The sequence below is a fragment of the Manis javanica genome, chromosome 11 (assembly GCF_040802235.1).
Source record: "Manis javanica isolate MJ-LG chromosome 11, MJ_LKY, whole genome shotgun sequence".
In the NCBI taxonomy this organism is placed as follows: Eukaryota; Metazoa; Chordata; class Mammalia; order Pholidota; family Manidae; genus Manis; species Manis javanica.
The window spans coordinates 104020952-104047314 of record NC_133166.1 but is presented as its reverse complement, the minus strand read 5'-3'; the positions used below and the strand labels follow the sequence as shown (position 1 = coordinate 104047314).

At 51.5% G+C, this 26363-nt stretch overlaps 1 protein-coding gene and 1 long non-coding RNA gene across 2 annotated transcripts in view; one reads left to right on the top strand and one right to left on the bottom strand.

Moving 5' to 3' along the window:
- LOC108409946 (uncharacterized) overlaps window positions 1-26363 on the top strand; it is a 117091-nt gene that overhangs the window by 34376 nt on the left and 56352 nt on the right. The window lies entirely within an intron of this gene.
- Window positions 6791-17476, bottom strand: FMOD (fibromodulin). Its single transcript, XM_037015204.2, has 3 exons — window positions 16556-17476; window positions 12955-13942; window positions 6791-8653 (listed from the first exon to the last, which is right to left on the bottom strand). The coding sequence occupies exons 2-3, from the start codon at window positions 13931-13933 to the stop codon at window positions 8502-8504; spliced, it is 1131 nt and encodes a 376-aa protein (XP_036871099.1). The 5' UTR covers window positions 13934-13942; window positions 16556-17476; the 3' UTR covers window positions 6791-8501.

Here is a 26363-nt window from a genome sequence, read left to right as displayed (position 1 = left end):
TCAAATAAAAATCAGTACCAAGTCTCACCCATTGGACTGTCAAAATTACTGAAGTCTGAAGCACTATGTGGCATTGTGGGGATGTGGGAACGTGGAGGTGCTCGTGTACCATTTGGTGTGAGTGTACATTTGTACAACCACTTTGGAGAGCAGTTTGGCAGCATCTAGTAGTGGTAAACTGCTCCTTCTTCCCAACTTAGCAGTCGCCTCCCAGTCATCTATACCAGCGGTTCTTAACTGGTGATGCTCCACTCCAGGGAACATTTGGCGAGATATTTTTGATTATTTTGATTGGGTTGGGGGCAGATGCTTCTGGCACTTAATGAAGAGAGGCCAGAGACACTTGAAACATCCTACAGTGGCCAGGCCGTCTGCTCTGGCACCCCCAGCAGAGAGCTGTATCCAGACCCAAATGCCAACAGAGCCAGTGTGAAGCAAGTCTGGTACCTGCCCAAGAGAGACTGGCAAATGCAAGCTCAGAGACAGGTGAAAGGGCGTTCATGGCATGGTTTGTTTCTAACAGTAAAATGCATCCCTCAAAAGGAGAATAGAGAAATAAATTCAGATGTATTCACACAGCAGTTGGAATAAACAAACTGGAACTACAAGAGTTGCTATAGATACATTCTGAATACAGAATGGTCGGCAGAAGTGGGGGAGTGATTCATAAAGTACTGCTGAGTGAGGTTCAAAGACACGAGCGGCTCCCCACTTAGTTTACGGATACAAAAATGTGTCATGAAATGATAAGCACTCACAAACCTCAGAAGAGACTTTACTTCTGGAGAGGAAGAGACAGGAATAGGAAGAAGTAAAAGGGAATTTTAAATGCCTAGCAATGTTTTGTTTTCTTCAAAATTTCTCTGAAGCAAGTAGGACAGAGTTCAGTCTGGATGGTAAACACACAGGGCTTGGTTATATGGCTTTTCTGTGCCTTGTTGTAGGTTTGAAATATTTCATAATTAATTTAAAATGGAGAGATGTAGACTCCGGGATATATAGGAATTGTTCCCTGGGTTGTTTCCACCAACCCAGAGAGATGTCCCCCTTTCTTTTTCTCTGTTCCATGTGCTGGCTGCCTATGTGATGTCCGCGTTGTCCGCGTTGGACTATTTTTCCCATTGTCAGGATGTTATTTTCAGGACCTGGTCTGTGGTGCCTGGGTCTTAGTGCCTGTCTGCCATGCCGAGTCCCCTGGAAACATCTGTCTGATGTCCTAGATGAAGCTCTTTAGTCTACTTATGAAAATCCCCTTTAGATGAACTAATGGATCGAATAGCGTCCTCCCCAAATTCATGTCCACCCAGAACCTTAGAATGTGACCTTATTTGGAAACGGCCTTTGCAGATGTAATTAGTTAAGGATTGCGATGAGATCACAATGGTCCCTAAATCCAATGCCTGGTGTCCTTACAAGAAGAGGAGACAGACACAGAGAAGGCAGCCACGTGAAGACGGAGGTAGGCAGAGATGGGAGTGACGCATCCACCAGCCAGGGGGCGCCGGGAGCCGCCAGGAGCTGGAAGAGGCAGGGAAGCATTCTTCTCTAAAGCCCTCAGAGGCGTGGCCCTGCTGGCTCCTTGATTTTAGATTTCGGGCTTCCAGAAATGCAAGAGAATAAATGAATTAAAAAATTGTTTTACGCCTCCCAGTTTGTCGTATTTGTTATGGCAGCCCTAGGGGCTAATACCGCTGCATTCTGTAGAATTGAAAACAGACTCAAAGCGGTATTAGCCAGAATGAAATATTTCTGGATTAAGAGGAAGGAGGCATTTGTATGAGTCAGTCTTAATTTATGTAAGGACACCCTATACTGAAGCTGACATCTGTTACTCCACAGAGTCACGGTAACAGCAGCTGCAGGAACAATGTACCCCACAAACCTCCTCCCACAGATCTCTTGAAAGGAAACCCTGTCATGCATTTGTCCACTCAGTATCTGAGCCCTTTATTTATTTCGGGTCATTCCCCACCGCATGAGACAGCCTGACTCCCACTGTTGGAGGTGAGATTGCTGGACAGTCGCTTTCTCTGTTCCGCTTACTGCCGAGGCACCGGCACACAACTCGGTTCTGCCCGCTCAGCCCGGATTGGAGGGTAGCGGTGTGCAAAAGCAGGGGCCTCGTGGGGTCTACTCGGCAAGGGCAGCTACATCCAGATCGCGCAGGCAGGAGGAGCAGTGGCTGCGGAAGGCATCCATTATGCCCTCTTCGTGGCATCGGCGGAATCAGCGCCAATGTCAGTGCCCCAGGGGCGGGGGCTTGGGGTCGCGTGGACATGACCTTGGGCATCGTTTCTGCTGCAAGCCTGATTTTGGAGCCCTTCCCAGAGAGTCTAAGAGCTGCCTGATATGCACCCCTTTGAAACAAGCGAACAATGAACAAATGAGTTCCTTTTCTGCCTAATCAGCTAAATTCAGTTTCCATTGTTTGCAGCCTAAGCATTGCAGTGGACACAAGCCCTCCCTCCATCTGATGATCTGACCCGCAAGTGGTCCCCGTTGATTGTATGTTTTAGACTTCTTAGGACACACATGCTTTTAAGTATTTGGCTTTATGGACCCACAAAGACATGCACATTGTGTGAAATACGTTATAATTTTTCATTCAGAAAATGTGATCATTGAAGCCAATGAGACGCATTGTGTATTTTAAGGTGCCTGTGGGCTGAGAGCCTCCACATGTGGAAATGGGCCGTGTCCGCTGGCCTACCATCATCAGGGCTGCACTGAGCCCACTCCCTGTTGTCATAATGCCACCTCCCTGACTGACCTCTGCTCCTGGGCTTGGAGCTGCTTGTGCGCCTGACACCCACACCACACACATCTGGTTCTGCTTTGGGAGGGATTGTGGCTCCTTCTGAAATAGGTTTCCCCACACCTTCCCATGCAAACTGCCATCGCCGGCCCTCGTATCTGACTCAGACCTACCCCCAGAACTGCCGACAAAGCCTGGCGTGGGTGACATGCATCTGCTATCATCCCAGCCTGCCTTCAGAGTCTTAGTTTGCTAAGACCCATGGCTCTTGTGACACATGTTGGAGGAAACGGGATAATTGGGGTAGAGTGTTCTCTGCTGATGGGTTTTAAGAGGGTTCAAGACTAACCCCACCTGCTTTCCAGTGCTTTTGCTTATGTAGGTAGGTCTTGTTATCTCCTCTTGGGACTCTGACCCATTTCCTGTTATTTCTTAAACTGGGCCAAGTGTAATTCTTTTCTTTCTCCTCTAAGTGTAGTTGGCAACCCAGACACAAGGGTGGAGCAGCTCATTTATGGTTAGTGTTTGCAAGTTGCAAGTCCTGTTGGAGCCCAGCATGATAGCAGGGGATGCTTGGTGCCATTGTCCCGTCAGCCTTCCTGGACTGCCCCGCGCAGCCATGACTTGGTTCAGTCTCTGCGTCAAACCACATGTGGGCTCTGTCCCAGGCATGTTTCCAGGAAGGATCACTAGTCTGGAAACTCAGGCTGCCATGGGATCGAGCCATGTGCTGGCTCCCTTTGGGCACAACATGGTGGCCTGGGCCAACCCGAGGCTTGGCTGGTGGTGGGACACGCCATGTCTGCCCGCTTCCATCTGTCTGTTGAGGTGGAGGACTTTCTGGGAGGGTTTGAGAAGGTCTGCACAGGATGAATCTCCTGATGACACACTGTGGGTGTGGACCCGGCCCCGGAGTGCTGGACTGACTGGGTGGCTGAGCTAGTGACTGACGGAGTGCGTCCGGCTCCCAGCGAGAGGGTGCTCAGGCTGCTCTTGCAGCTTCTGGCCACCCAGACCTCACCATGCCTCCTCTCCTGAAAAACGAGGAGTCACTTTGTCCAAACACTTCATTCGCGCTTATATCAATCTGCTCACGTGTTCTCAAATCAACTGTCTTTTAAATGGCTAAGGCAAAAGGCATGTTTGTATTATTTCCACTGAACTCCATAGCAAGTACCTTGAGAGCGTTACATGCATTCTTTCATACACTAAACGCACCAACTATTGACATTATCTGGCTCAGAGTTTGGCACACAGTAAAAATTTGTGGAGTGGTTTAGCTGTGCTCATAGAGAGAGAAGACCATGGTCTGCCTTTTCTTCCTGCTTTCCCTGTACGATCCAGCCTTCTGCCTGTCTTTTCATGGCTTAACTTAGACAGGGTCTATGAACTTTGAGGAGAAAACACTCTATCTTTATTTTTCAACTGAAGCTCAGCATTCCCTTTGATTCTGAAGGTGATGAAGTACCATAGTATCAGCACCCCTGAGGCTTTGTCACCAGCTGAAATCACAGATATTTTTATACCGCATTACAGTTAGTGCAAATACTTCAGAATAACATTTATGCTACTCAGTAGTCTAAAATGACTGCAGTAAGACTTGTGGCTAGCTTTTATTTATTGCATTAGTAAAGAAACGTGTGTGTGTGTGTGTATGCTATATAAAATGTATGTATTCTATATTTTGGTAACTGTATTTCAATGTGTTTGATTTCCTTTGGAACCCTATATATTTTATTTCATACCTTTAAAAACATTTTGAGAAGAGGTCCATAGCTTCACCAGACTTCTGAAAGGGTTCACAGTACACAAAGGTCAAGACTTCCTGGCTATATCTTGCCTTCTGACACCTTGATTTTTGGTTAGTGTCAAATGGAGCTGGGGGCTGAAGAAAGCAGGGTGGGAGAAAATGGGCGTGGCTTGAAGCCCTTCCTGTTTCAGAGAAGGCGCTGATGGTGGGAGGTGAGATGCTGCCCACTAGTGGCTGGAAGACAGAACCGGGAGAGGCCTGTAAGGCGGGCTCTCAGATGGGGGGCTTGGGATGTTGATCAACTTCCTTGGTACGTGTGTCTGAAATAAGAGAATAAAGGCACGTGGGTGGTTTTACCCTGCTTACATATCCACATCGCCTGAAACGCTCTCCCTTGTTTTGTTGCCGCCATTTTCGCCGTCTTTCATTTTCACCATCTCGGAAACTTCCTCCTGCATTAGGGAGTTCATCCGTGCTTTGACCTTGGCCTGGGCCGTCCCTCCTATCTCATCATCTAGATACCTGTGCTCTCCCTCCGGGTCTGAGTATCCAGCCCCGAACCTCCAGTCTAGGTCAGGCTCCTTGGGAATCCTTCCTTAGGTCTGTGCGCTCTCCTTCGCAGCCCTTTCTGTTTTAAGTGCATGATCCTTAAGGGATTATTTTGTTCAGGGCTTGTCCCTCCACTGGACTATAAATCCCCCAAAGGCAGGGGCTGCCTGCATTTGTTCTCTGCAGTATCCCCAATGCCTGTCCAAGGGCACTCAGTAAACATGTATTGATAGAGAGTAAATTTTTATTGGAAAATTTGTGAAGGGACTGTAAATGCTAGCAGAATGGATTTAGGTCCACCAAAAATAAAGTCAGATGGCCCTCCTCCACTTATGACCCCCCATCTACCTCTGAGCCTCCTCTGTACCCTCGTAAGCCTGCTTACAGCAGGAACACGGAGATCTTCAAGCTAACACAGTAGAAACAGCATAGCAAAACTGAAGAGCTGTGGGTCAGATCCTGGCCTTGAGCTTCTTTCCTGGGTGACCCCAGCCTCTTTGTACCTCAGTTTTCCCATCTGTAAAATAGTTAAAACAATAGTACCTATGGCATAAAATGCCAGAAATACCAGTGAGGTAAAATGAATAAAGTACCTAGCACATATTAATTACTGAGCCCCGGTTGCCTAAAGGAAGAGAGCCCAGCTGCATGGCCAGATGGTTCCCTCTTGCTGCCGTCTTGAGCTGCCCTGGGTTGAGGAACCACGGAAGCCCTGCCTCAGGGCTGGGCCGTCTCTGGATTCTTCCCTCTGCTCTGTCTTGGTCGGGATGTTTATGGGAGCTGCTAAGAAGCCAAGCTGAGAGGCAGAGGATTCTTCCTTGTTCTTGGCTAGATCCCTGCCTATGTGTCTGCGTCTCTACCTCCTTCACGTGGCATCTCTCTGAGCTCGAGCACCGAGGCAGATGTGCTGAACTTCGTGTCCTTGAAGGGAGGCCAGTGCTTGAAGTTATGATTTCCTTCTGATCTTTTTTATACTCCCATTCCTTCCTAACTCTTGTTCCAGAGAATTATAATCAAATTAGTTTACCCTGGCTTAAGATGGATATAACGTCTGTAACATGTTTGGCACAGAATTTCACAGACTATATTAGTGAATATATCTGGTAAATAATATATTCAGTTCAATAAGTACAGTTGTGGTTGTTTCCCTATTAAAAAATAGAGGGTTGTCCCATAATGCCTAAGGCTTGTCTGCCCTCATAACGTATAAAACATTTGTGAGCACATGGCACTTAAAGACTTTCCTGACATGTGCACTCAGAGGTTGACTGAAAGAACCAAGGGGCTGAATGCTTATTTTCCTCTTCAGGCCTAAATGGGCTTTGCAGTTTGACCGCCCTCAGTTCTGCACAGTTGCCACTAGAGGGCAGGAGCAGTTAAGACAACAGCACTCAGGCCCTGCCAGACCCGGAATTACTGGGTCGACGGGGGAGTCCGGTTGAAGAAGAGAAATGTTAGGATGACGGGAAAAAACCCAGTTGTTCTTTATCTCTTGGAGACTAAATATTAGAAAATATGTAGCTAGTGGGATTGAAATTAGACTTAAAGGAGATTTTTCAGAGCAGTTTGCTTCCTAGAGTTTTTTTACTGTGACTTTTTTTTTAACCCCTTACTTACATCTACCCAAGCAGAATAGAGGAGGAAGTGGACTCTTCTCAGCCAAGGCCTATGTGACCCCCCGCGGTCTCTTCAAGTAACTCATCTGTGTCTGCCTTAAATGACTACATTCTCCCAGATGCAATCATAAAATAACTTTATTGGTCAGGTTAGCCACCACTCATGCTCTTCCTGTAATAAAGATCCTTTATAGAGGCATGATGGTGTTCACATGCAGATGCTTCCCGAAGAGCCCTGGGGCAGGGGGCAGCCTTGCCCCTCACCTCAGAGCTCCTTTGTTGCAATGAGCTGGTTTGGCTTTTGTGGGTTTCAGGGTCTGGAGCAGGAGCGGAGTCCAAGGATCCCACCCCCCACCTCACTCCTTCACTGCTCAGGGAAGCTGCTAAAAAGCAAGCACCATACTGGGAATGTAGTGGCATCTGGGCAGGGACCAGACTAGGGCTAGCTCTCCTTCAGCAGCCCCTGCCCCTGGCTGCCCAGATGGGTCCATCCCAGTAGTGCCCAAAAAAGCAGCAGGGTTGGGCCCTGGGCAATATTCCCTTTGAGAAATGGAAAGAATTAATTGCTCTCCAGCCAAGCTATAAAGCAGCAGGCGCATTCAGAAAGGAGCGTATAGCTCAGAGATGCGAAAGCAGAGAGTTTCGTGCTCAGTACAGGCAAAAACTGGTTGCTTAGCCTGGGCTTTACGGAGCCAGTGAGTATCTCCAGACAGAGCTTTTACTGTTAACTGTGTGGCCTTGGGACAAATCAATTAATCCAGAGGAACCACAGCCTCTTCCTTTGGACGAGCAGGCTAGTTCAGGGCCGGTGGGGGTCTGTGTCTCCCATCAGGGTGCAGACCCTCCTGCTTAGATAAGAGGAGAATAAACTACCTTCCTCATGCTTTGAGACCCATGTGGCCTCTGCCTGTGAGGGCAAAGACCCAAGTAGGATGCTGCTGGGAACGCAGAGAGCTCTGGGTGAGGCTGCTTCCTCAGGTCAGCCCATCAGAGTGTGTTTGCCCCGTGATGGATGCTGACGACAAGCAGAGTCTGGCCTTTCCTCTTTTGAAGTCTGATCCACCTTCAAAGAACTGCTCAGCTGCTAAAACATAGTACCATAGATTTATCTAAGCCCAAGGCTGGTTGCCTCCTCTCACATCGGGCCCTGAATATTGTCATCATACCGGTGACCCTCAAGTCTGGTGGCTTTCAAGGAGAGAGGGAGGCAAAGAGCTGACTCCCAGTTTCCTTCCAGCCTCAGACCCAAGTGTGAGTTCTCTGCACAGGCTACTGGGCACATGCCCACATGCCTTGGCATCCCCTGCCTCTGCCTAAGGCACTGAAGAGGTGTCTGTGGATCAAGGTTGAGTGGATGAGGTGGATTTAGGAGGCAGTTGGGCAAGAGGTATATTCTGAGGAGCAGTGAGTGGGAGCCCACAGTAACCACATGACCAGCCTCGTCCGTGGGGAGCTGCCAGGCGCTGCTCAGAGTCAGGGGTTGTTGGGAGAGTATGGCTGTGTACTGTTGCCCCAGCAACTCCTACATTCATGACACCAGATCACCGGGAAGAACTTGAGGACAGTGAGATTTCTGGGGTTGGGACTTCCAGGGACTGCTCCCTCTGCCACCACTCCTGTCCTGGAAAGAGAGCGTTAGCCGCATCCATCAGCAGAAGGCTGCCTGTCCCCGGACCCCGCCTTGGCCTGCCTCCAGGGAAGACGACTACAGAGAGAGCCTTGGGGTCCTGTCACATGGCCTGTCCCAGACCTTCCAGCAAAAGCCAAACCAAACCGTCAAGCCAGATGCAGTGGGGGCGGGGGCTCTCGCCCCTGCCCAGTGCCAGGCTGCTCAGATCTCGATGAGGCTGGCAAGGCGCAGGCAGAGGGGTGCATCGGCCGGCACTGCGCTGCGCTTGATCTCGTTCCCGTCCAGGCGCAGCACCTGCAGCTTGGAGAAGTTCATGACGTCCACCACCGTGCAGAAGCTGCTGATGGAGAACTCTGTGGGGACAGGAGGGACGGGGTGGGCGGGAGAAGTCCGGATCAGGGACCCGGACCCACAGTGGGGCCAGTCAGCCTCTGTGAAGCTGCTTAAATACGTTCCAGCGATGGAACTGGGCTGGGTGGAGCAGGCATTTTCCAGGATCAGTGTCATACCGGTTTGCACCACTAGGGGGCAGAATTAGGGACGGAGAGGGGCCTCTGCCTGCATCGGCAGCTTCATCTCCTTACTCTGCGGTTCATAGACTGTCCCTTGACTTTCCTCCCAGCCAGGACCCCATCTTTTCCCGTCTGTGGGCAGCAGGGGGAAGCAGAAGATAATCAAGACCATCCCTAGCAGCTCTGAAGTGCTTGACTGCTTTTGGAGAGGGAGGGCTTTGCTGAATCGCTAGGAGAAGGGAGGCTGGGAAATGGAGGGACTTAGGTGTGGAATGTATTTCCTGACACTTTGCGGACAGCAGAAGTGGCAGGAAATTAGAGAAAGAGCCTGGGCCCAGAGACAAGTGCGTGTGGGTGCCCAGCTTTGAAGGGGCAGGCACGTCTCCTTTCCCAGGACTGCCAAGGGGTGAGCAAGGCCCCGAGGCTCCAGGACACAGAAACTCACGGATGAATGAGGCTGCTCCGGACCCCAAAAGTCAAATGAGTGCGTCCCCTCCCTTCTGCATTTCATAGGACACATTTTACCCCCATGTTTTTAATCTCAAAACAAGTTGCCTTTTTTGAGAGATCCCACCACCACCACCACCAAGACCATGAAATCCTACTAGATACAATGGTTCCATTGGCTTATAACACAAGTCCCCCTGTCATCATTCTCTGTTCTCCTGGCTGTCCTCTTGGACAAACCAGCCACCTCTGGCTCAAGTCTACTGGGTCAGGAACCTGAAGGGGAAAACCAAGAACTCAGCCCAAACTCCGGCAGGGACAGAAAAAGTCACCACTACAAAGGGCTTTGGTGAAGCCACCCACCAGTGGGTCTCCTGGGCAGATGGGGGCCTTGGTCTCCACCCTGCTTGGTCAGGAGTGTGTGTGAGCCCTGACCGGCAGGACGCGGATGAAGGCTTTGTGGCTTTCCTCCCTGGGGCGACCCTGGAAGCTGCCAAGGAGGGAGAGGTTATGGGTGTGAAAATGCAGGTTGCAAGAAGGATGATATCAAGAGTTTCCAAAGGCTGATGAGAAGGTTTTGACATTAGCGCCAGCAGTTGTTTTCAGTGTCTGACCAAGAGGAACCGGGGCCAGGCTGCAGCCCAGTCACTTGCACTGCAAAGGGAAGAAAGACTGATAACCAGCCCCCCAAAGTAACGAGGCGCCAGACAGAGTGGAGGAGAGGGGGATACCCTTCTTTGGAGAGCCCTCAAGGTGGGGTGGGGGAGATCTGGAATGCTTCGGGGTGTTTCCTTTGTGGTCCCAGTGAGTAGAGTGAGCGGCCTCGAGGGTGAGGTTGGAGGCAGAGCCTCCACCAGGGGCTGAGTGTGTGATGTCTGCATGGAAGGGGTGGAGTGGGGTGAGCTGGGAGAAGTAAGGTGGGCCAGCTTGAATATCACCTCCGCCTCCCCTGGGGACTGTGCTAGAGGCTGCCTGACACATTCTCTACCCAAGCCGGGGGCCCTGAAACCATCTGCTAAAATCCTGGATCTCAAGTGTGCATACATAAATATGGGGGATTCTTAGGGGCTGTCAGATGTGCACTGTGAGGTCCAGCCCCCCGTTTGTCCTCCCTAAGCTCAGGAATAAGACAGGGCTTCTGCTTGGATATTCTAGGGGACATTTTCCAGCCCGGATTAAATACTGACATAAGTCTTTCCAAATTCCTCCTGCTGAACCCTCCCCGCTCCACTGGATCCCACAGCTACTGAATAATATTCCGAGCTGTGTTCCCTTGCTGTTGCCAGGCTGGAAAAATTGAGGGAGAAGCTGATGGAAGGAAGAAGGGGGAGGGAGAGGCTGGGGCCGGAGCTGCCCACACACCCTTTAGTTCCTGTCCTTTTCTCTGCTTCACCCTCAGAGACGTGCTTCTAGCCCACCTTCTCCAGCCCCCAGGCCTCCAAGCCCACGACTGGCTGTGCGGGGAGACGTCCCCCACACATTCTAGGAGAGGAGACTGAGCTTGGGAAACTGTCTCTGCTGCTGCTGGACTGAATCAGAGAGATATTGCTCATGTTCTCAGCCAGAGATGCCGGCTCTGGGTCCTTGGCTGCAGGAGGCAGGTGCTCACAGTTCTATGCCGTGTAGTCTGGGTGACCTAAAGACATCGCTTTTCTTTTCCTGTGTCTCAGTTTCCCCATCTTTGCAATACAAAAACCAGAACCAAACCAAACCCTGCTTGTCAACTCCAAAATGGCAATGAGAAGAAAAGCTAGTGAGAGCTCTTGTCATGGGTTCCCTTTTCAACTGCCAGGCCATGGACCAAGCACTTTACATGGGTTAAGTCACCAAGTTAAGAAAAACCGAGTTGAGGAATTGGTGTTTTTTGCCTACAAAGAATACTGGGAGAGAGACTAAATGATAACTAGATAAAGGGGATTTGGCTTAAATTACACAAGAAGGGATTTGAGATAGACACTAAACATGTTTAGGTTGTTTGATTTAGGGGAGAACTTTCTTGCCAGACTCAGGGCACTTTACTGAAGTGATGTGTCTTCTGCAGAGCGTTTGGAAGTGGCGGACCACCTGTGTTTGAGCAGCAGCTATGGTTCTGGGTGAAGGCCAAGCTGTGACAAGATGCTGTGATAAACCCTTTCCCATCGTAGGTTCTCCTGTTGGGTGGTTAGGTAGTCACTAATGGGTTCTTTCCTGCGACAGCTGCTCTTTGCTGTCACACTTTCAGGGTCAAACACAGCATATAAAATGACATTTCTGATGTGACAGTCCTCCTGGATTCTGAGTGGTTGGCAGTTAAGTAGTGGTGCCTTCTGGGTGGGATGATGGACAGCCACAAGTAACCGCGAAACACTCTGCAGCATTGAGCCATCTTAGAGAACTGCCTCCCTTGGGAATAAGAATACCCCCAAAGACAAAGAGCCTTCCGATATGAAATGGTATGGACTGCCCAGGATGGTGTCTTACACTTCAGCCTAGAGGACCAGCCACCTCACTGTCAACCTCTGGGACAGGGGTGTCTCCCACTCTGAGGGCTGTCCAGCCCGCTAACGTCTTGCCAACTGACCGATCTCTGTCCCTATCAGCGCTTTGATGATGCTGTTTGCTCTCAGCAAGCTCCACTCCAGAGCCCTTTGCCAATGGTCCTGAATGAGTTCCTCTTTCCCTGGGGAGAGGGGGACTTTGCTGACAAAGGAGGGGAGGTTAAGCACTGGCTCAGGACCTTCCAGCTGGGATTAAGTCATCAGAGGCCCCAGGGTAATGTAAACACATTCTGCACACAGGATCCTGAGAGGGGGCTTAAAAGCAACTAGGGGATCCAATCTGAGATGCGTATTTTAGTTCTTAGAGGCACAGAGGCAGCCCTTCTGGTTTCTGTACAAATTTGTTGGGAAGTGCTTGCCCCATGTCCTTGCCCCCACACCCCCACCCCAGGCTTTGTCGTGATCTGGCTAATGTTACCCTACCTACGGGGACCTCCGCCCCCGGCCAGGTGCTCCTTGCACTCTAAGGAGAACCAAGCAGAACAAGTGCTGCATTCAGCTCCGAGAGGCTGCACATTTTTGCCCAACAGCTGTTAGGTTTGAAAAACAAATGAACACTCAAACACAGGACGAGGCTGTAGAGGCGGGATGGGTCCTGTGGAATCAGAGTGCATCCCCTTCTGGGCCAGTGAGTAAGAACAGGTGCTATGGTTTCTCAGCATCCACCGTCCTCCCAAGATGGACCCTAGAAGTTCAACTTAAATCCCCCTCTCTCTGAACTGCTTTCTCCCGAACCTCTGCCAACTGCTCTCACTGTTCCTCAACACATGACCCCTTCTTCTCAGGCACACGAATTTCCTGGCTGTCCCCTCCAGGTGGCCTGTTAAATGACTGCTTTGTTCGTGGCAGTGCCACTTCCCAGAATGGCTTTGTCCCTTGTTCCTCCAGGCCCTGCTCACTTATCTGTCAAGACCTAGATTGAAACTGACCTCCCCTGGGAAGTCTTGTCCGTCCCAGCACACTCCCCACTGACTCCTCCAGCGTGGCTGTTTTGTCTAAAAGCATGCCATTTTGTACCTCTCGTACAGGGGTATGGCTTGCTTTCCTGGCTGTGCACGTTGGTTCCCCTATTTTTATTTCTTTTGTGTTGTCAAACTAAAATAGGGTCTTTGCTATGACACAGGCAGCCACCCCCGTGCCCCTCTGCCAAGGTCTCACCATTGATCCTATTCCCTTGGAGGTAGAGGTTCTCCAGGTTGGTGCTGACTGGGGGGATCTTCTGCAGCTGGTTATAGGAGAGGTCAAGCTCAAGGAGGCTGCTGGAGTTGAAGGTGTTGGAGGCCAGCCCATTGTTGGTGAGGCTATTGTGGGACAGTCGCACATACAGCAGCTTGGGCGATCCCCGGAAGTAGCTGTCAGGGACCGAATAGACGTTGTTGTGCTCCAGGTACAGCTGCTCAAGGGCTATGGGCAGCCCATCTGGCACCTTCCGGAGGTGGTTGTAACTCAGGTCCAGCAAGATCAGTGACCTGAGGCCCCTCATCGCACTGCCCACTTCCTGGATGTCATTGTGTTGGAGGTACAAGGCCGTGAGGTTGTCCAGCCCCTCCAGAGCATTGCTGGGCACCTTCGCAATCTGGTTGTGGTCGAGATGGAGCTCCCGCAGGGACCGAGGCAGTGGGCCAGGCATGCGCGTCAGGTTGTTGTGGTCCAGGTACAGCCTCTCCAGGTGCCTCAGCTTGGAGAAGATCTTTTTGCCCACCTTATCGCTGGTGATCTGGTTGCCATGGAGAGCAATCCAGAGCAGCCCCGTGGCGTTGTCGAAGACGCCTTCCTGGATGGAGGAGATCTGGTTGTTCTGGAAGTAGACATACTTCATGCGGGAGGGGACGAAGGGCAGGTACTTGAGGTTGCGGTTGTCACAGTACATGGCTGTGGGGAAGTTGGGTGGGCAGTCGCATTCCTGGGGGCAGTCACGGGGCTCCGGTGGCGGCGGAGAGCCGTAGGCATAGGCCGGACCTTCCTCCACCCCATAGGGGTAAGGCTCATAGGGCTCATAAGGGTAGGGGTCATAGGGGTCGTAGTAGGTGGACTGCTGGCTGCGGAGGTAGTGGAACCACCAGTGGGGGTCTTCGTCATACTGGGCCCGGGAGACGGAGCAGAGCCCTGCCAGCAGCAGGAGGGAGGCCCACTGCATTTTGTCTGTCTGCAGGAAGGGAGGGAGAACAGAGCAAGTGGGCTCAAGTGAGACTCTAAGGAGGCAGGGAGGCAGGCGAGGGGAGCCTTAGGCCTTGAGCTACGCACATCTGGCTTCTGCATCAAATGGCTGAGGGCAGGAGCCTGGCTCTCGCTTCCTCTGTGCCCTCTCCCAGTGCCAGCTCTGCACACTCGGTCCAGCTGGCCCTGGCTGTCCGGGGAGCTAGGTCCGTTTTCCCTGGTCACAGAGTCACAGAAGCAGCCTTTGGGATAGAAGGAACTGGAATGGGGGATACTGCATTTTTTTGGAGGGGCAGGTCCTCGGGGGCCTCCAGCAACCTGAAGTTTCTGTTGGGGAGGCTGGAAAGCCACAGCAATCCCTGTTGGGAGGCTGGGGGTGCTGGGTGCCTCTCAGGCCTGAATTCACATCCAGCTTGGACTCCCCAGGGAAATAATATTTTCCAAGAGTCCAAGCAAAAAGCCCTCTGGCTCTTGCATGTCTCTGGGAAACCTCCAGAAGTGGCTGGAGACCTCAAAGGGGAAGATTTGAACTGCTTCTAAAAGCGCCTCTGGTCTCTTGGGCAGGCTAGAGGCTCTTCCTGGTTTGAGTCTTTGGGGAGGGGTGTGGTCCCTCTGCAGCCGCCATAAGGCTTGGGCTACCCCCTCCAGAGGGCCAGAGCCCGTCACGGGCTGCCGGCCAAGAAAACCCTCTGGTTAGCAGTTTGTGGCGTACGTGCAACTTGACTGGTCTTCATAACAGTTACAGGTCCCCTGCAGCCTGGGGGTGCTGACGCCCAGGTGTGGCACCTGTCCTCTGGAGTGGGCCCTTTGGCTGTCCCCTGGGATATCTGTGCAGTGCTGCCTCTCCTTACGCTCCACCCAGGGCATCCCGTGGAGCCAGAACCAAGGGAGGGACACTGAGCACCAGGGTAAGAACTCACGCTCGCTTGTGACGTGGTGCTCGAGGGGTACTCTGGCATCTCCCATCCCAAGCTACCTATGATGACACCTGGGTTACTGGTCTCTGGTAATTACTGTGTTCCTTCCACATTGCCAGGCAGCCTGTTGCCTTTGAGCTTGGATGCTAGTGAGATGAGAATGGGGCAGGCTTGTGGAGAGAGAGACACGGTTTGGGGGTCATCTGGGAGGGAAGCCAAAGATACAGAGCATAAGGCATGATGGGTGGCCTATCAGGCCTGGGCATCTGACCCAGACACCTATAGCCATTGTACTGCATGGCCCTTGTGAGCAACGGGTACCTTCCAGAGGTGCGAGCATCACCCTTGGACAGAGAAACCTGAGAACCTTTCTTGGTTCTGGGAGAGTCACATACCCTGATGGTGCTGTGGACCCTGCTGGGGTTGGCAACTGTGGACAGGAGAAAGGAAGAGTCCAGAATGCACCATCAAATCCAATACACTGATGAGAAGAACGCTGACTGTGACACTCAACCTAGTCACATTCTGGCCACCCTCCCACTGAGGCCCCAGGTGTCTCTGTGCCGTGAAAGTGGTTCCCTCAGGTCCCCTTCATTCCATTGGCCTCTGGGCTGCAGAGGAGAGGCACTCTGTCTCATCAGGCGGCCTCAGGCCTCAGACAAAGAGCCTACAGTGTTCCTGAGAGGCCAGTTCAACTGCCCGCCGGCCGGGCACGCTGGCTGGGCCTGGCTCTGGCCAGGAGAGCAGGCGGGTGGAGCGGCCCAATGCCAGCAGCACATTTTTCCATGCACAGCCCTGGGCTGCTAAGGCCCAAGGTGGCTGTCTGGAGGCTGGCACAGTGAGCCTCTGTGTCCATTTCTCCTTCCAGACTGGGCACCTTGGCAGACAAGAGCCACCATCCGCTTCAAGACTCTGCTTTCCAGGGGCTGCTCCTCCTGCCCACGTTGGCCTCTGCTTAGGCATCACTGCTTGAAAGGGTTTGGTGGGGACTTTATGAACCCCACCCCCATCTCTTAGCAATGTTGCTCCAGGATCGTGTATTCTTAAATGCCCCTGACCCCCGGGGTTAGAGACACCCCCCCCCAACCCCGGCACTGTGCTCAGAGTTTTGTGGGGGGAAGGTTTTAGGACTGGCACCCTGGGAGCGCGTACTCAGGAGTTCTGCGGTCCTTTCAGTCCTCCACTCGAGGAACCATCCCTCCCTCCTCTCAGGGTTGAGGAGGTCAAACCAGGAGGGAGCCCCCCTAACGTGGACGGGACCCCTCACAGCTCCCCGCACTTGGTCCGTGCTCCACGCTTCTCACCGAGCAGCACAGACACACAGACACTCACGCAAGCTACACAACCACCCCCCGACACACACGCCCCCACCACGGCATTGGGGGACGGCAGTCCATGGCTAGGAGAGACCGTAGGCACACGGCTAGGCTGGGGGGGTTATAAGCAGGAGGCAGACCTGGCTTTCCTGGGCACCTGGTCCCCCATTTCCATGCCGGGGCGTTGGAGGAGCCCAGCAGCAAGGAGGGAGCTGGAGGGTCGGAGCCCCTTCTCCGACTCCCCCTGTGCCGCCCCCCCGGCCTCCCGGGGGCCTGGCCCTGCCTGCTCCTCCCCACTCCGGCCCCTTTCTTCTGTGTCCTTTGTGAAGCCACCAGGGACAGAAACTGAAGCAAAGTGACTGAACTTACCTGGAGCTGATCCTTTCGGAGAGTGAGCGCGTCCGTCTGTCCGGCCTCCTGGGGCTGGAGGACTTGGGTGGGGGGGAGAGGGGCAAGGGTGTCTACTGAGGGTGTGCGGGTCTGTGCCAGGCCGGCGGCCCGCCCCCGAATTCCTCACCAAATATCGTGAAGAGAGGGGGCTGAGGAGCCGTCGCCTGGCTTTCTGGGCTGGGCTGCAGGGGCGGAGCTCACACGCCCCCGGGCAACCCCTCTGGCCGCCAGCTCTGAAAACCACCTCTTTCCACTCACTTATCTTCCCTGGAGCTCTGGCAGTTCTGGGTCTCTTTCTGTTGAGCAAGTTAGTGGGGCCCTAGAAGTTTTTTTGTACAGTTCCTTACGAAGTGTCTGGATTTCTCATTAAACCCACAAAGACAGATGCAAGAATGGGAGGGCCAGGATTTCGGAAGAGGGGCCTTAACTCTTTCAGCAGCTCTTGGGTCCCCCAGAGAGCCAGTTCCCACCGTTCTCGGCTCAAGCGCCCCCTACAGGCAAGTGGTTGAACAGGTGGATGCCAGAGCAGGACAGGACCTGGGCTGTAGCTCGAGTTCTGTCCCTGACCAGTGTCCGCTTGTCTGGGCTACGGGCTTTCTCTCTGCACATTGGAATAAATGGAAAGGAAGGGAACCTAACATTTGTTGATCACTTACCATGCACCAGCTTCTTACATTTTCATTTAGTCCCCTGGCCACCAACGGTCCACTTTCTGTCCCTATGAATTTGATTATTCTAGGGACCTCACGTAAGTGGAACCAAACAGTATTTGTCTTTTTGTGGCTGGCTTATTTCATGTAGCACGATGCCCTCAAGATTCATCCGTGTTGTAGCATGTACCAGAATTCCCTTCCTCCAGTGTCCTGTTGTATAAATACGCCACATTTTGGTTAGCCCTCTCTCCGTTCATGGACACTTGGGTGGAAGAACTGTCCATCTTAGCTGTTGTGAATAACGCTACTATGAACATGGGTTTCAAATATCTGAGACCCCGATTTTAATTATTTTGGATACATACTCAAGTAGAATCGCTGGATCATATGGCAATTCCATTAAAAATTTTTTAAACCACTATACTTTTTTCCATACCAGATGCACCATTTTACATTTTCATCAACAGAACAAAAGGGTTCAAATTTGAAACACTCTTTATTTAAAATAAAAACAATTTAGAAAGCCTCAGATTTGAATTTGAAGAATTTAGGTGTCAAGTTAGATAACACTTTTGGTTACTTTACAGGTTTGAGCTGTGTAGGCTCAGAAAGGTCTTTGTCAGGGATCCACTCTGCAGATTTATGAAGAATTTTTAAAAGCGATTAAGCATAATGAATGGGCTTTTGCCCACCACCTACTAAAAACTAGATGATTTACTTATGTATCTTACCTGATGATCACAGTAGGTATTTTTGTGTTGAAAACAGGGGCTTAGAGGTGTAGAGTGGCTCACCAGAAAGTAAGTGGTAAAACAAGGATTTGAACCTTGATCTCTGTGACTTGAATTCTCACATCCAAAAGTCAGAGCCCTGGTGGAGTGGAGGGGGTGATGACCACCCTGTCACGGGTGGACTCAATTGATACACAGCCTAGTCTGCTAGAATCTGGGGACAGGGGACAGAGTGTACAGAGGAAAGGGAGTTCCCTGCTATACAGGGCTTCTCTTCCTGGCCTTGCGTATATTTCATTTTGATTTAATAAATATGAGAATGTACTCTGTGCCTGACAAAATAGAGCAGATGTATATGCAGCGAACTCTAATCTCAAGAATGAGGCGTAGTGGCCTCAACATGAGGATAAATAATGCATGGAACTGTCTCATTATTTTTGAGTCCAAAAAGTAGTCACTTTTCAATGGAAGACACTGGTTCTGGCAACTGAGCCGGAGAGACACTTCTTATATGGGCCTATGGGAACATCCACCCAACAGATGTTTACTGTTTAAAATTCCAGCATGATGAATAATACTGCACTTACTAACCACAAAAGTCAGTAGAGTCTGGGGCTTAAACAGTGATTGGGATCCTTTCCAACAAAATTCCACCAAGAAACCCAGTATCTCCATGTGGGTTTTTGACCATTTAGAAAGCAGTGAAATTTGCACTGAGTCTTTAGTCATCTGTCCTGTTTCAAGGTAGGCTTGGGAGGAAGAAAGGAGAGAGGAGATGATTGGGGTCAGGTCAGAGGCAGCGTTCTGGGGAGTCATGCGCTGTTCAAAAGTTCCTTTGCCAGCGGGTTCTGATCCCCATCTTGACGACTGCTGTTTTGTTTGCCTGGTTCCTGGATCTAGGCCCTCTGAGCTTGGCTTCAATATGGGAAACCAAGTGGGGGATCCCGATGTCCCCCAGATTGCTGAAGGAGGTGCTTTCTGGGAGGTGTCAAGCCAGCACTGCCCGGGCACCAAACTGCAAGCACATTAAAGAGAGAGGCTGTGTTTTCATTTCTGTAGCACCCATGCCCATTGTGTGCCTTCTTATCCTGGGCATACACTGCCTGGAGCTTAGTAGGTGATCAGCAAAGGATTGTGAAATGAGTTGTATTTTTGTCTCCTGGCAAGGTATGCCTGTCTTCAGTACCCAGTGTGGTGTGCAATAACCACCACCACGCAGGCCAGGAAAACCCTTAGGCCTTCAGGCCAATTAGGCTTTCTGGGGGTTCAGACCACTGCAATTTCCTCCCCACGCAGAAAAGTACAGGTTAAGTCACAATCACTAGGTAAAGTTGATCACCTCTGACCATGGACCCACCCTGACTGGAAGGGACAAAGTGCCTGAGGATTCAAATTCCCACCAGCAAAGACACAGTGGCGCTCCTGTGGCTGCCAGACCCTTTCTCTTCATCCCCCGCAGGCCTCAGCAGGCTGTGTTTTTATTACAGACCCTGCTCCCAAACAACCAGGAGATGGGGGGTAAGACTGGACGTCCACGCAAGCAGAATTAATGAGTGGGATATAAAGAGGTTGGAAGAAAGGTCATGATAACAAACCTAGGCCCCCCTGCTGGCCCACCCTGAAAACTCTTGACGCCAGACGGGTTGTTTGCCAGTCTGATGCTTCAACAGATCAGCTGGGCTACACTGGCCCTCAACAACGGCATCCCAAGGCTTCCAAGGGAAATGTTTTTCCTGATCCCCTTGGCACTGAAGGGTCATTAGCAGTCCTCACCGTGGATCGTCTCCTCTCTCCGGAAGGATGAGACAGAGATGTTGGATCTGGAGGGAAGACTTGTTTTCTTTTGAATGCAGGAAGAAGACCTCAATTTTCACATTCTGGGAAACGCATTGAGGGCTTCAGAATTTCCTCCTCACAACTCTTTAAAAACAAGACACAGAACAACCTTTCTCTTTTAATGGATAGCATCTCTTATTGTTATTGTCTAATTACTGTGTGGTTGGTATAATTAACATGATGATGACATGATGGATTTCAGAAGACCAAATTCTAGAAAGTATTAGTGTATTTGAATCAGGCAAGGGGCCTTGGTTCAGGGAGTGATACCTAAATGGGGAAGGGGGCAGAAGAGATACCTGAAATCTGAAGCCTGGAGGGTTTGGTCCGTTAGTGACTCGGTACATGACATCCACCTTTGTTCTGCAAGTGGGCTAAGGACTAAGAACAGACTGTGCTGTTGCAGAGGACTAATGGGAGATAGATCAGTTCCCAGGATGCTGGCTCCCGTCTGATGGTTACCCGGCTGTAGGTGAGACCAGGCCTAGATATTAGCTCTAAAATACTAGCTATCATTTCTGAGCTTCTCACCACAACCCTAGCCAATAGGTATTATCATACCTTATTTTTACAGATGAGGAAATGCTAATTAATTTGTTCAAGACTGCATAGCAACTAAATGTCAGAGCTGGGATTTTAAACTTCTCTGCCCCCTTCTAGAGTCTGAGTTCCTAACCACCACTATATGTATTCAGAATCTCCAGTGTAAAGGAAAAAGCATGAGTTTGGAAAAGATACATGTTCAGAGTCCCGGGCTACTGCTGTTGTCTCGGTGACTTTGGGCTCATTGCTTCAGCATCAGTGAGACTCAGCATCCTCGTTTGTAAAATAGGGGCAGTCGCCCCAGCCTCATGAGATCTTGGGAGGGCCAAATGAGATGAAGAATACAGGCTCCTAGCAGGGAGCCTGCCACAGGTGGCCCTTCAATAAATGGCAGCCACCTTTGGTTATTTTAATAGATTGCAAGCTCCCTGAGGAGGGAGGCAATGTCATTGTGCCAGTCAAGTGTCTGGCATGTATTAGGCCATTTCTAAGCATTAGTTGAATAATGAAAGATGAAGAAGATGGATTTTACTATGGGGAATAATCTACGGAGGTAACTTAAACCAATCACAGAGAAGCTAGCTAAGGGTCAAGGTGGGACTTTCAGTGGCTGGAATTATCGAACCCCCCCTCCCAGGGAATGGCAAGAGAGGTAACTGCAAAGTCAGGGTAGAACTCTCTACAAACTTTCCATGTTTTATAGAAAAATGTCTTTGGGGGATAGATAGGGAAATATTTTACTTACCCAGGGGGTAATGGGAAAGGTCAGGATCTGAGAGCCACGAACAGAGCAGAGAAGATGCCCCACCTTCTCAGACAGGAGTTTAAGAATCAGGTTTGGGGTGGGGAGATGGCTTAACAAGAATGATACATAATCAGTAGCACCTTTGGGGTGGGGAGATGGCTTAACAAGAATGATACATAATCAGTAGCACCATTCTGAATCCCCTTGGGCTGAGGAAAGAGGTTAGCTCCTACCTGGGGATGGACAGGGCTAATTCCTCAAAGCAAGAACTAGTGACGTGGGCCTATCCAAAGGTCTAAGGACTTGGATCTAGTTCTATTAGAGTTCAGTGAAATCTAGGAAGAATAGTCCTTAATAATGGGTGAGATGTTTGAACTCTAGTTTATTCTATTGTCTGCTTAACTCTGTATGATCCCTGCAGTACAGCAATAGTTTAACAAACAGAAATAAATAAGGAAAAGCTCTTAAAAACAGAAAGGGGTTTAGGAAAGGCAGTGTACTGTTATCTTGGAAAGGGCACGGATTTTGAGTCAGGCAGAATGGCTTTGAATCCCAGAAATCTGGAACATGTTCCTTAATTTTCTTGGTCCTCAGGTTCCTATCTGTAGAATGGAAATGGTTAACGCCTACCTCATTAGGTGGTTTTAAGCCAATTACAATTAGCATAGCACCTGGTACATGGGAGACACTTAGAAAAAGTGACTTCCTTTTCTTATCTTGGGTGTTTGTCCAGGAACTAGTTGGTGGGGTAGAAAGGAGGCCCTATATCCTAATCTATGGGAAGGTCAGAGGGAAGGTGATTTTTGGAGGAATGTTGGTGGTAGCAGCTTGGGAAGAAAACAGACTAAATACCTGAAACCTGTAGGAAAAAGCAGAACTGAGAGTTAGCAGACCCAAAGGGTCTAGGATTCTGACGGTACAGTCCCCCGTTTAAGAGGAACGGTTCTCAGCCCCTGCTGCACCTGGGAGCCACTGGGAGCATCGTGGAAAGCGTCCAGGCCCAGGCCCTCCCCAGATGAATGAGATAAAATCTGTGCAGGTGGGGCCTGGCATCTTTTGATTGATTGATGATTTTAGTGTTCAGCTGGGTTGGAGAGCGCTCTCTGGAAGCAGAGGGCTGGACACGGTGCGCTCTGTAAAGGAAAGGTCATCGCTTAGACATCTGGCTGCGAAAGGAGGGGCTTTTTCACACTTTCCTTTAGGAAGAACCTAGACAAGGAAAGGAGAAGGAATGTATGCCCTCCCGTGATCAGGGGTGCAGTGCAGAGCGGCCCACTCAAGCTGCGATCTCACATTTGATGTTAAAAAATCATGTGAATTTTGTATTTTGTTCTGTAAAACATTCATGTTTATTTCAATAGAAATCCTCCCACACCAAAAAAAAAAGCTCCTTAGGTAAAAATAACAATTCTAGATATACCATACTTCTCTGGGGGCTTTGTGAATGCCGGCAGTCCCTAACTGAGCAGCGCTGTTCAGGCCATGCACCTTTGCTGGCGAGCAGCTTGCGCCCTGGAGGGACAGCTGGGGGGGGGGCTGCCTCTGCGCGGCGGGACACAGCCTGGCTGCAGGATGACCCAGGGCGGGACGACAGAGCCGGCTCCGCCCCCTGTGCTGCTGGAGCATGAGGAGGGGGCACAGCTGCTGCTTCCACAGCTTTCCTGCTGGAGAAACTGCCAAATGGCTCCCAGCCAGGCTGCTTGAGAAGTTTTGCAAAGAAATACACATTTCTTTTCCAGTCCCCATGGGCGATATTTCCAAGAGAATTTGCAAGAATAGAAATTGTTTTGATCTTCAGTCGAGATACAGAAAGTTGTGCACCCTACCCCGGCTTCCCACTTCTTAGATCCCCAACTACCCTGGTGAGAGAATCTGCTTTCTCCCCAGCCTCCCCCGGCAGCCAGCCTCACGGGGGGCGGGTTGTGAACCTCACCCCCTAAGGCATTTCTCTCCACCCCACCCCTGCACTTCACTCTGGCCTGCCCCCTTCTACCCCACTGCCCTGCCCCCTGCAGCAGCCCATTTCATCACTTCCCACAGAACAGTATCTCCCAGAAGCAAACGTGGTCTGGTTTGAGGGGACTGGGAGGTAGGTAGGTGCAGGATTAGAAGGAGGGTGCCCTCCTTCTGGAAAACAAGAGGTAGCAGAGAGAACTGATTTTTAGGCTCTAGGCTAGGTGCTCACCATAGAGCATTTCATTTAATCTTCATAAAACCCTGAAACACAGTTACAATGTTCTTCATGTAATATGTAAGGTAAAGTGAGGCTCAGAGAGGTGAGCTCAGATTTAAACTGAGCCCAGAGCTGGGTGAATGACAGTATGAATGAGGGGATGGGGGCATGAATGTGGGGGTGGGTCGATGAATGGGTGGATGAGGGCCTGGAATAAAGTGGGAACCAAAGTCAGGGCTCTTCTGACCACACCTGCCTGCCTCAGGGTCGCAGGGGTCGTTCTCTCAGGAAGACACACCGAGGGGTTTTCCAGGCTCCTGCAGGCAGCACCAGCTCCCCGCCATCCTGACTCTCCTGCTGCAGGGGCGGTGGCGGGTGAGGCCGGCACCACAGGCTCTTGGCATTGGCGTTGAGACCTGCACGGCAGCCCACAATTGTCCAAGGCAGTCTTCTGTGCCCACCTGGGGATTTTAATTAGAGAAAAGCTCCCTCAGAGAGCCCCGGCTCTGGCAGGGCTGCTCCTGGGGTCTCCGCCCTGGAGTCTGGGATGGTGGGAGTCACCTGACCGGGTGCCCTGGGCCCCCTCACCTTGTCTCTCCTTCCTCCTGAGCCAGGCTTCGTGAGAACCACGCCTGCGGGGCGCAGAGGTGCACGGGTATCTGTATGCTTTCTCTTCTGCTGTATTCTTTTTTTTTTTTTTTGAGAGGGCATCTCTCATATTTATTGATCATATGGTTGTTAACAACAATAAAATTCTGTATAGGGGACTCAATGCACAATCATTAATCAACCCCAAGCCTAATTCTCAACAGTCTCCAATCTTCTGAAGCATAACGAACAAGTTCTTACATGGTGAACAAATTCTTACTTAGTGAATAAGTTCTTACATGGTGAACAGTGCGAGGGCAGTCATCACAGAAACTTTCGGTTTTGATCACGCATTATGACCTATAAACAATCAGGTCAAATATGAATATTCGTTTGATTTTTTTCTTCTGCTGTATTCTTGCCTATGCTTTCTCTCTTTTGCTGTATTCTTCGACTCTGGCCCTGATTAGAACTGGCAATGGAGAAGAACAGCTCCCCCAGCTCCGAGCCGTGCCTAGGCCCTTGTGAGTATTCAGTGAATGTTTGATAAACTGCATTGAGGTGACAGCTGCCAGACACACCATCCCGCCTCCCAGGAGGAGGAGAGGAGGGAGACAGGGAGGGGCGACCAGGAGGTGCCCCCTGAGTTGGAAAGGCCTTGATCTTTGTTGTCTGCCGTGGGCTGGTTGGAGGAGAGGGCCGGCATCACCAGTTGGCGGGATTTGCTGGGAACGAGCGCCGTTGGTTGGAAGGGCCTGAAGAACTGACAGGCTAGTGGCTGGGAGATGTTCTCGCCTAGTCACCCCACTGTGCTCAGAGACGGTTCTGCAGCCCGGCTGGCAGCCCCGAGGAGGCCCGGAGCTGTGCGGGCGTGTCATCGGGCGGCATTTTAAATGAGTGGAAACAGTGACTGGGGTTTAAGACACGAAGTTGATGCCCTAATTAGTGTCCTCTTCTCTGCCTTCAGAGGCCCTCCTCTAATTTAACTTAGCAGGAGGGCCGAGAGGAAAGCACCAGCTGGTGTAGGTAAAGGGAAATCAGATTTCTTTCTTTCTTTCTCTCCCTCCTTCTTTCTTCCCTCCCTCCCTCCCTTTCTTTTCTCCTTCCTTCCTTCCTTTCCTTCCTCCCTTCCTTCTTCTTTTCTTTTATTCTGGATGCTTCTGGAACCACAGAGGACCGCCTGCTGTGTCCTCCCTTCTGCATCATTTGCCCCCTTTGGTTCGCCTCTTATGCCTGTTGGCCTGCAGGCACTGGGGAGGCGCACGGTGCAAGCCGTTGACCGGCATGTGCCAGCCCCCTCTCCCTTCCCAATAAACGCATTCAGACCGCTGTCTGTGCCCCCCGGGGAGGGCCAACCACATGGCACCCCTCGGCTTAGGCACCATGCTCTCAGCTGCCCGAGGCTCCTCCTGAGGTCCCAGTACCTCCCAGGCGTGGGGGAAATGAAAGGAAACTCTAAGCAGCCACTTCCTAAGTCCTCCAGCTTCCGGGAGCTGAGTGGCCTTGGCCACCAGGTCTGGAACCTCAAGTGCTGCTGGCGGGGCCGGGGCAGCTCTGTGCTAACTGCAGCGCCAGCCCGGGGCAAAGGGGTCCAGCGGCTTGAGCTCTCTCCCACTTTCAGCTTTGTGATTCAGAGAGGTTGCTTGGCTCCACTCATCTGGGGTCATCAGGGAGTGGCCTCAGGGGCAGTGGGCCGCTTATCCAGAGGTTGGTGACCAGGGGCTGCTAGACCCCTGCATCCTCTGGCGCTTTAAAGCAGGACATGGACGCAGAACAGCTGTCGGCTCCTCCTGCTTGGCTGTCTGGGAGAATAGCTGACACTCTTCTCTCCCCCTCACACACACTGCCTGTCCACCCAGCCCCACTGGGATCTTATTACAGAGTAATAAGTACTATCACGAAGTAATAAAGGGGGCAATCAGCAGAGGGGGCCTGGGTACCAACCTAGAGTGTCCACAGTGGCACCGATTTCGCCACCCCTCCTTCCCCATGGTTCCCGTCCAGCCCCACCTCCCCTCCTGACCCCTGGCCCTCCAGAGACCCTCCGCAGGGAAAGCAGTACGCTTTAAGTGCTTGGAGATCAGCAGCCGAGGCGCTGCCTGGGGAGTGTGGTGCGTGAGTCATTAGCTGCAAGCAAGTCCTGCCTGAGCGTGGGTCATGGCTGCCCCAGCAGCTCCCACTCCCTGCTGGCCTGCTGCCTGCTGTTGTCCCTGGAGCCTGCCTTAGCCCTTCTCTGGGCCCTGATGGGCACTGCTGTGTCTGAAGAGGCACAGTACAGACAGGCACTCAAGGCACTTGCTGGTGATTCCCTACTATCCGAGGTGGCCGACTCAGGAGCTCTTGGCCCTTCTGCCCACTGAGAGGTGCTGCAGAGGGAGCTGTGCAGATGCAGAGCACCCGGCTGGGGGCACATCAGTGCCCATGGGCATGGCCAGCATATGCCTGTGCAGTCTGGCAGCAACACTGACCCGGGAGACGGAATCTAACCATTCAGGGTGGAGCACGGCTGCAGTGTGCT

What these genes read in the sequence shown, in the direction of transcription:
- FMOD (XM_037015204.2), bottom strand. Translation starts at nt 13,933, where the DNA reads ATGCAGTGGGCCTCCCTCCTGCTGCTGGCAGGGCTCTGCTCCGTCTCC. An exon ending in CCAAGGGAATAGGATCAATG is followed by an intron (nt 8,654 to 12,954) that starts GTGAGACCTTGG and finishes CTGTCCCCACAG; the next exon opens with AGTTCTCCATCAGCAGCTTC.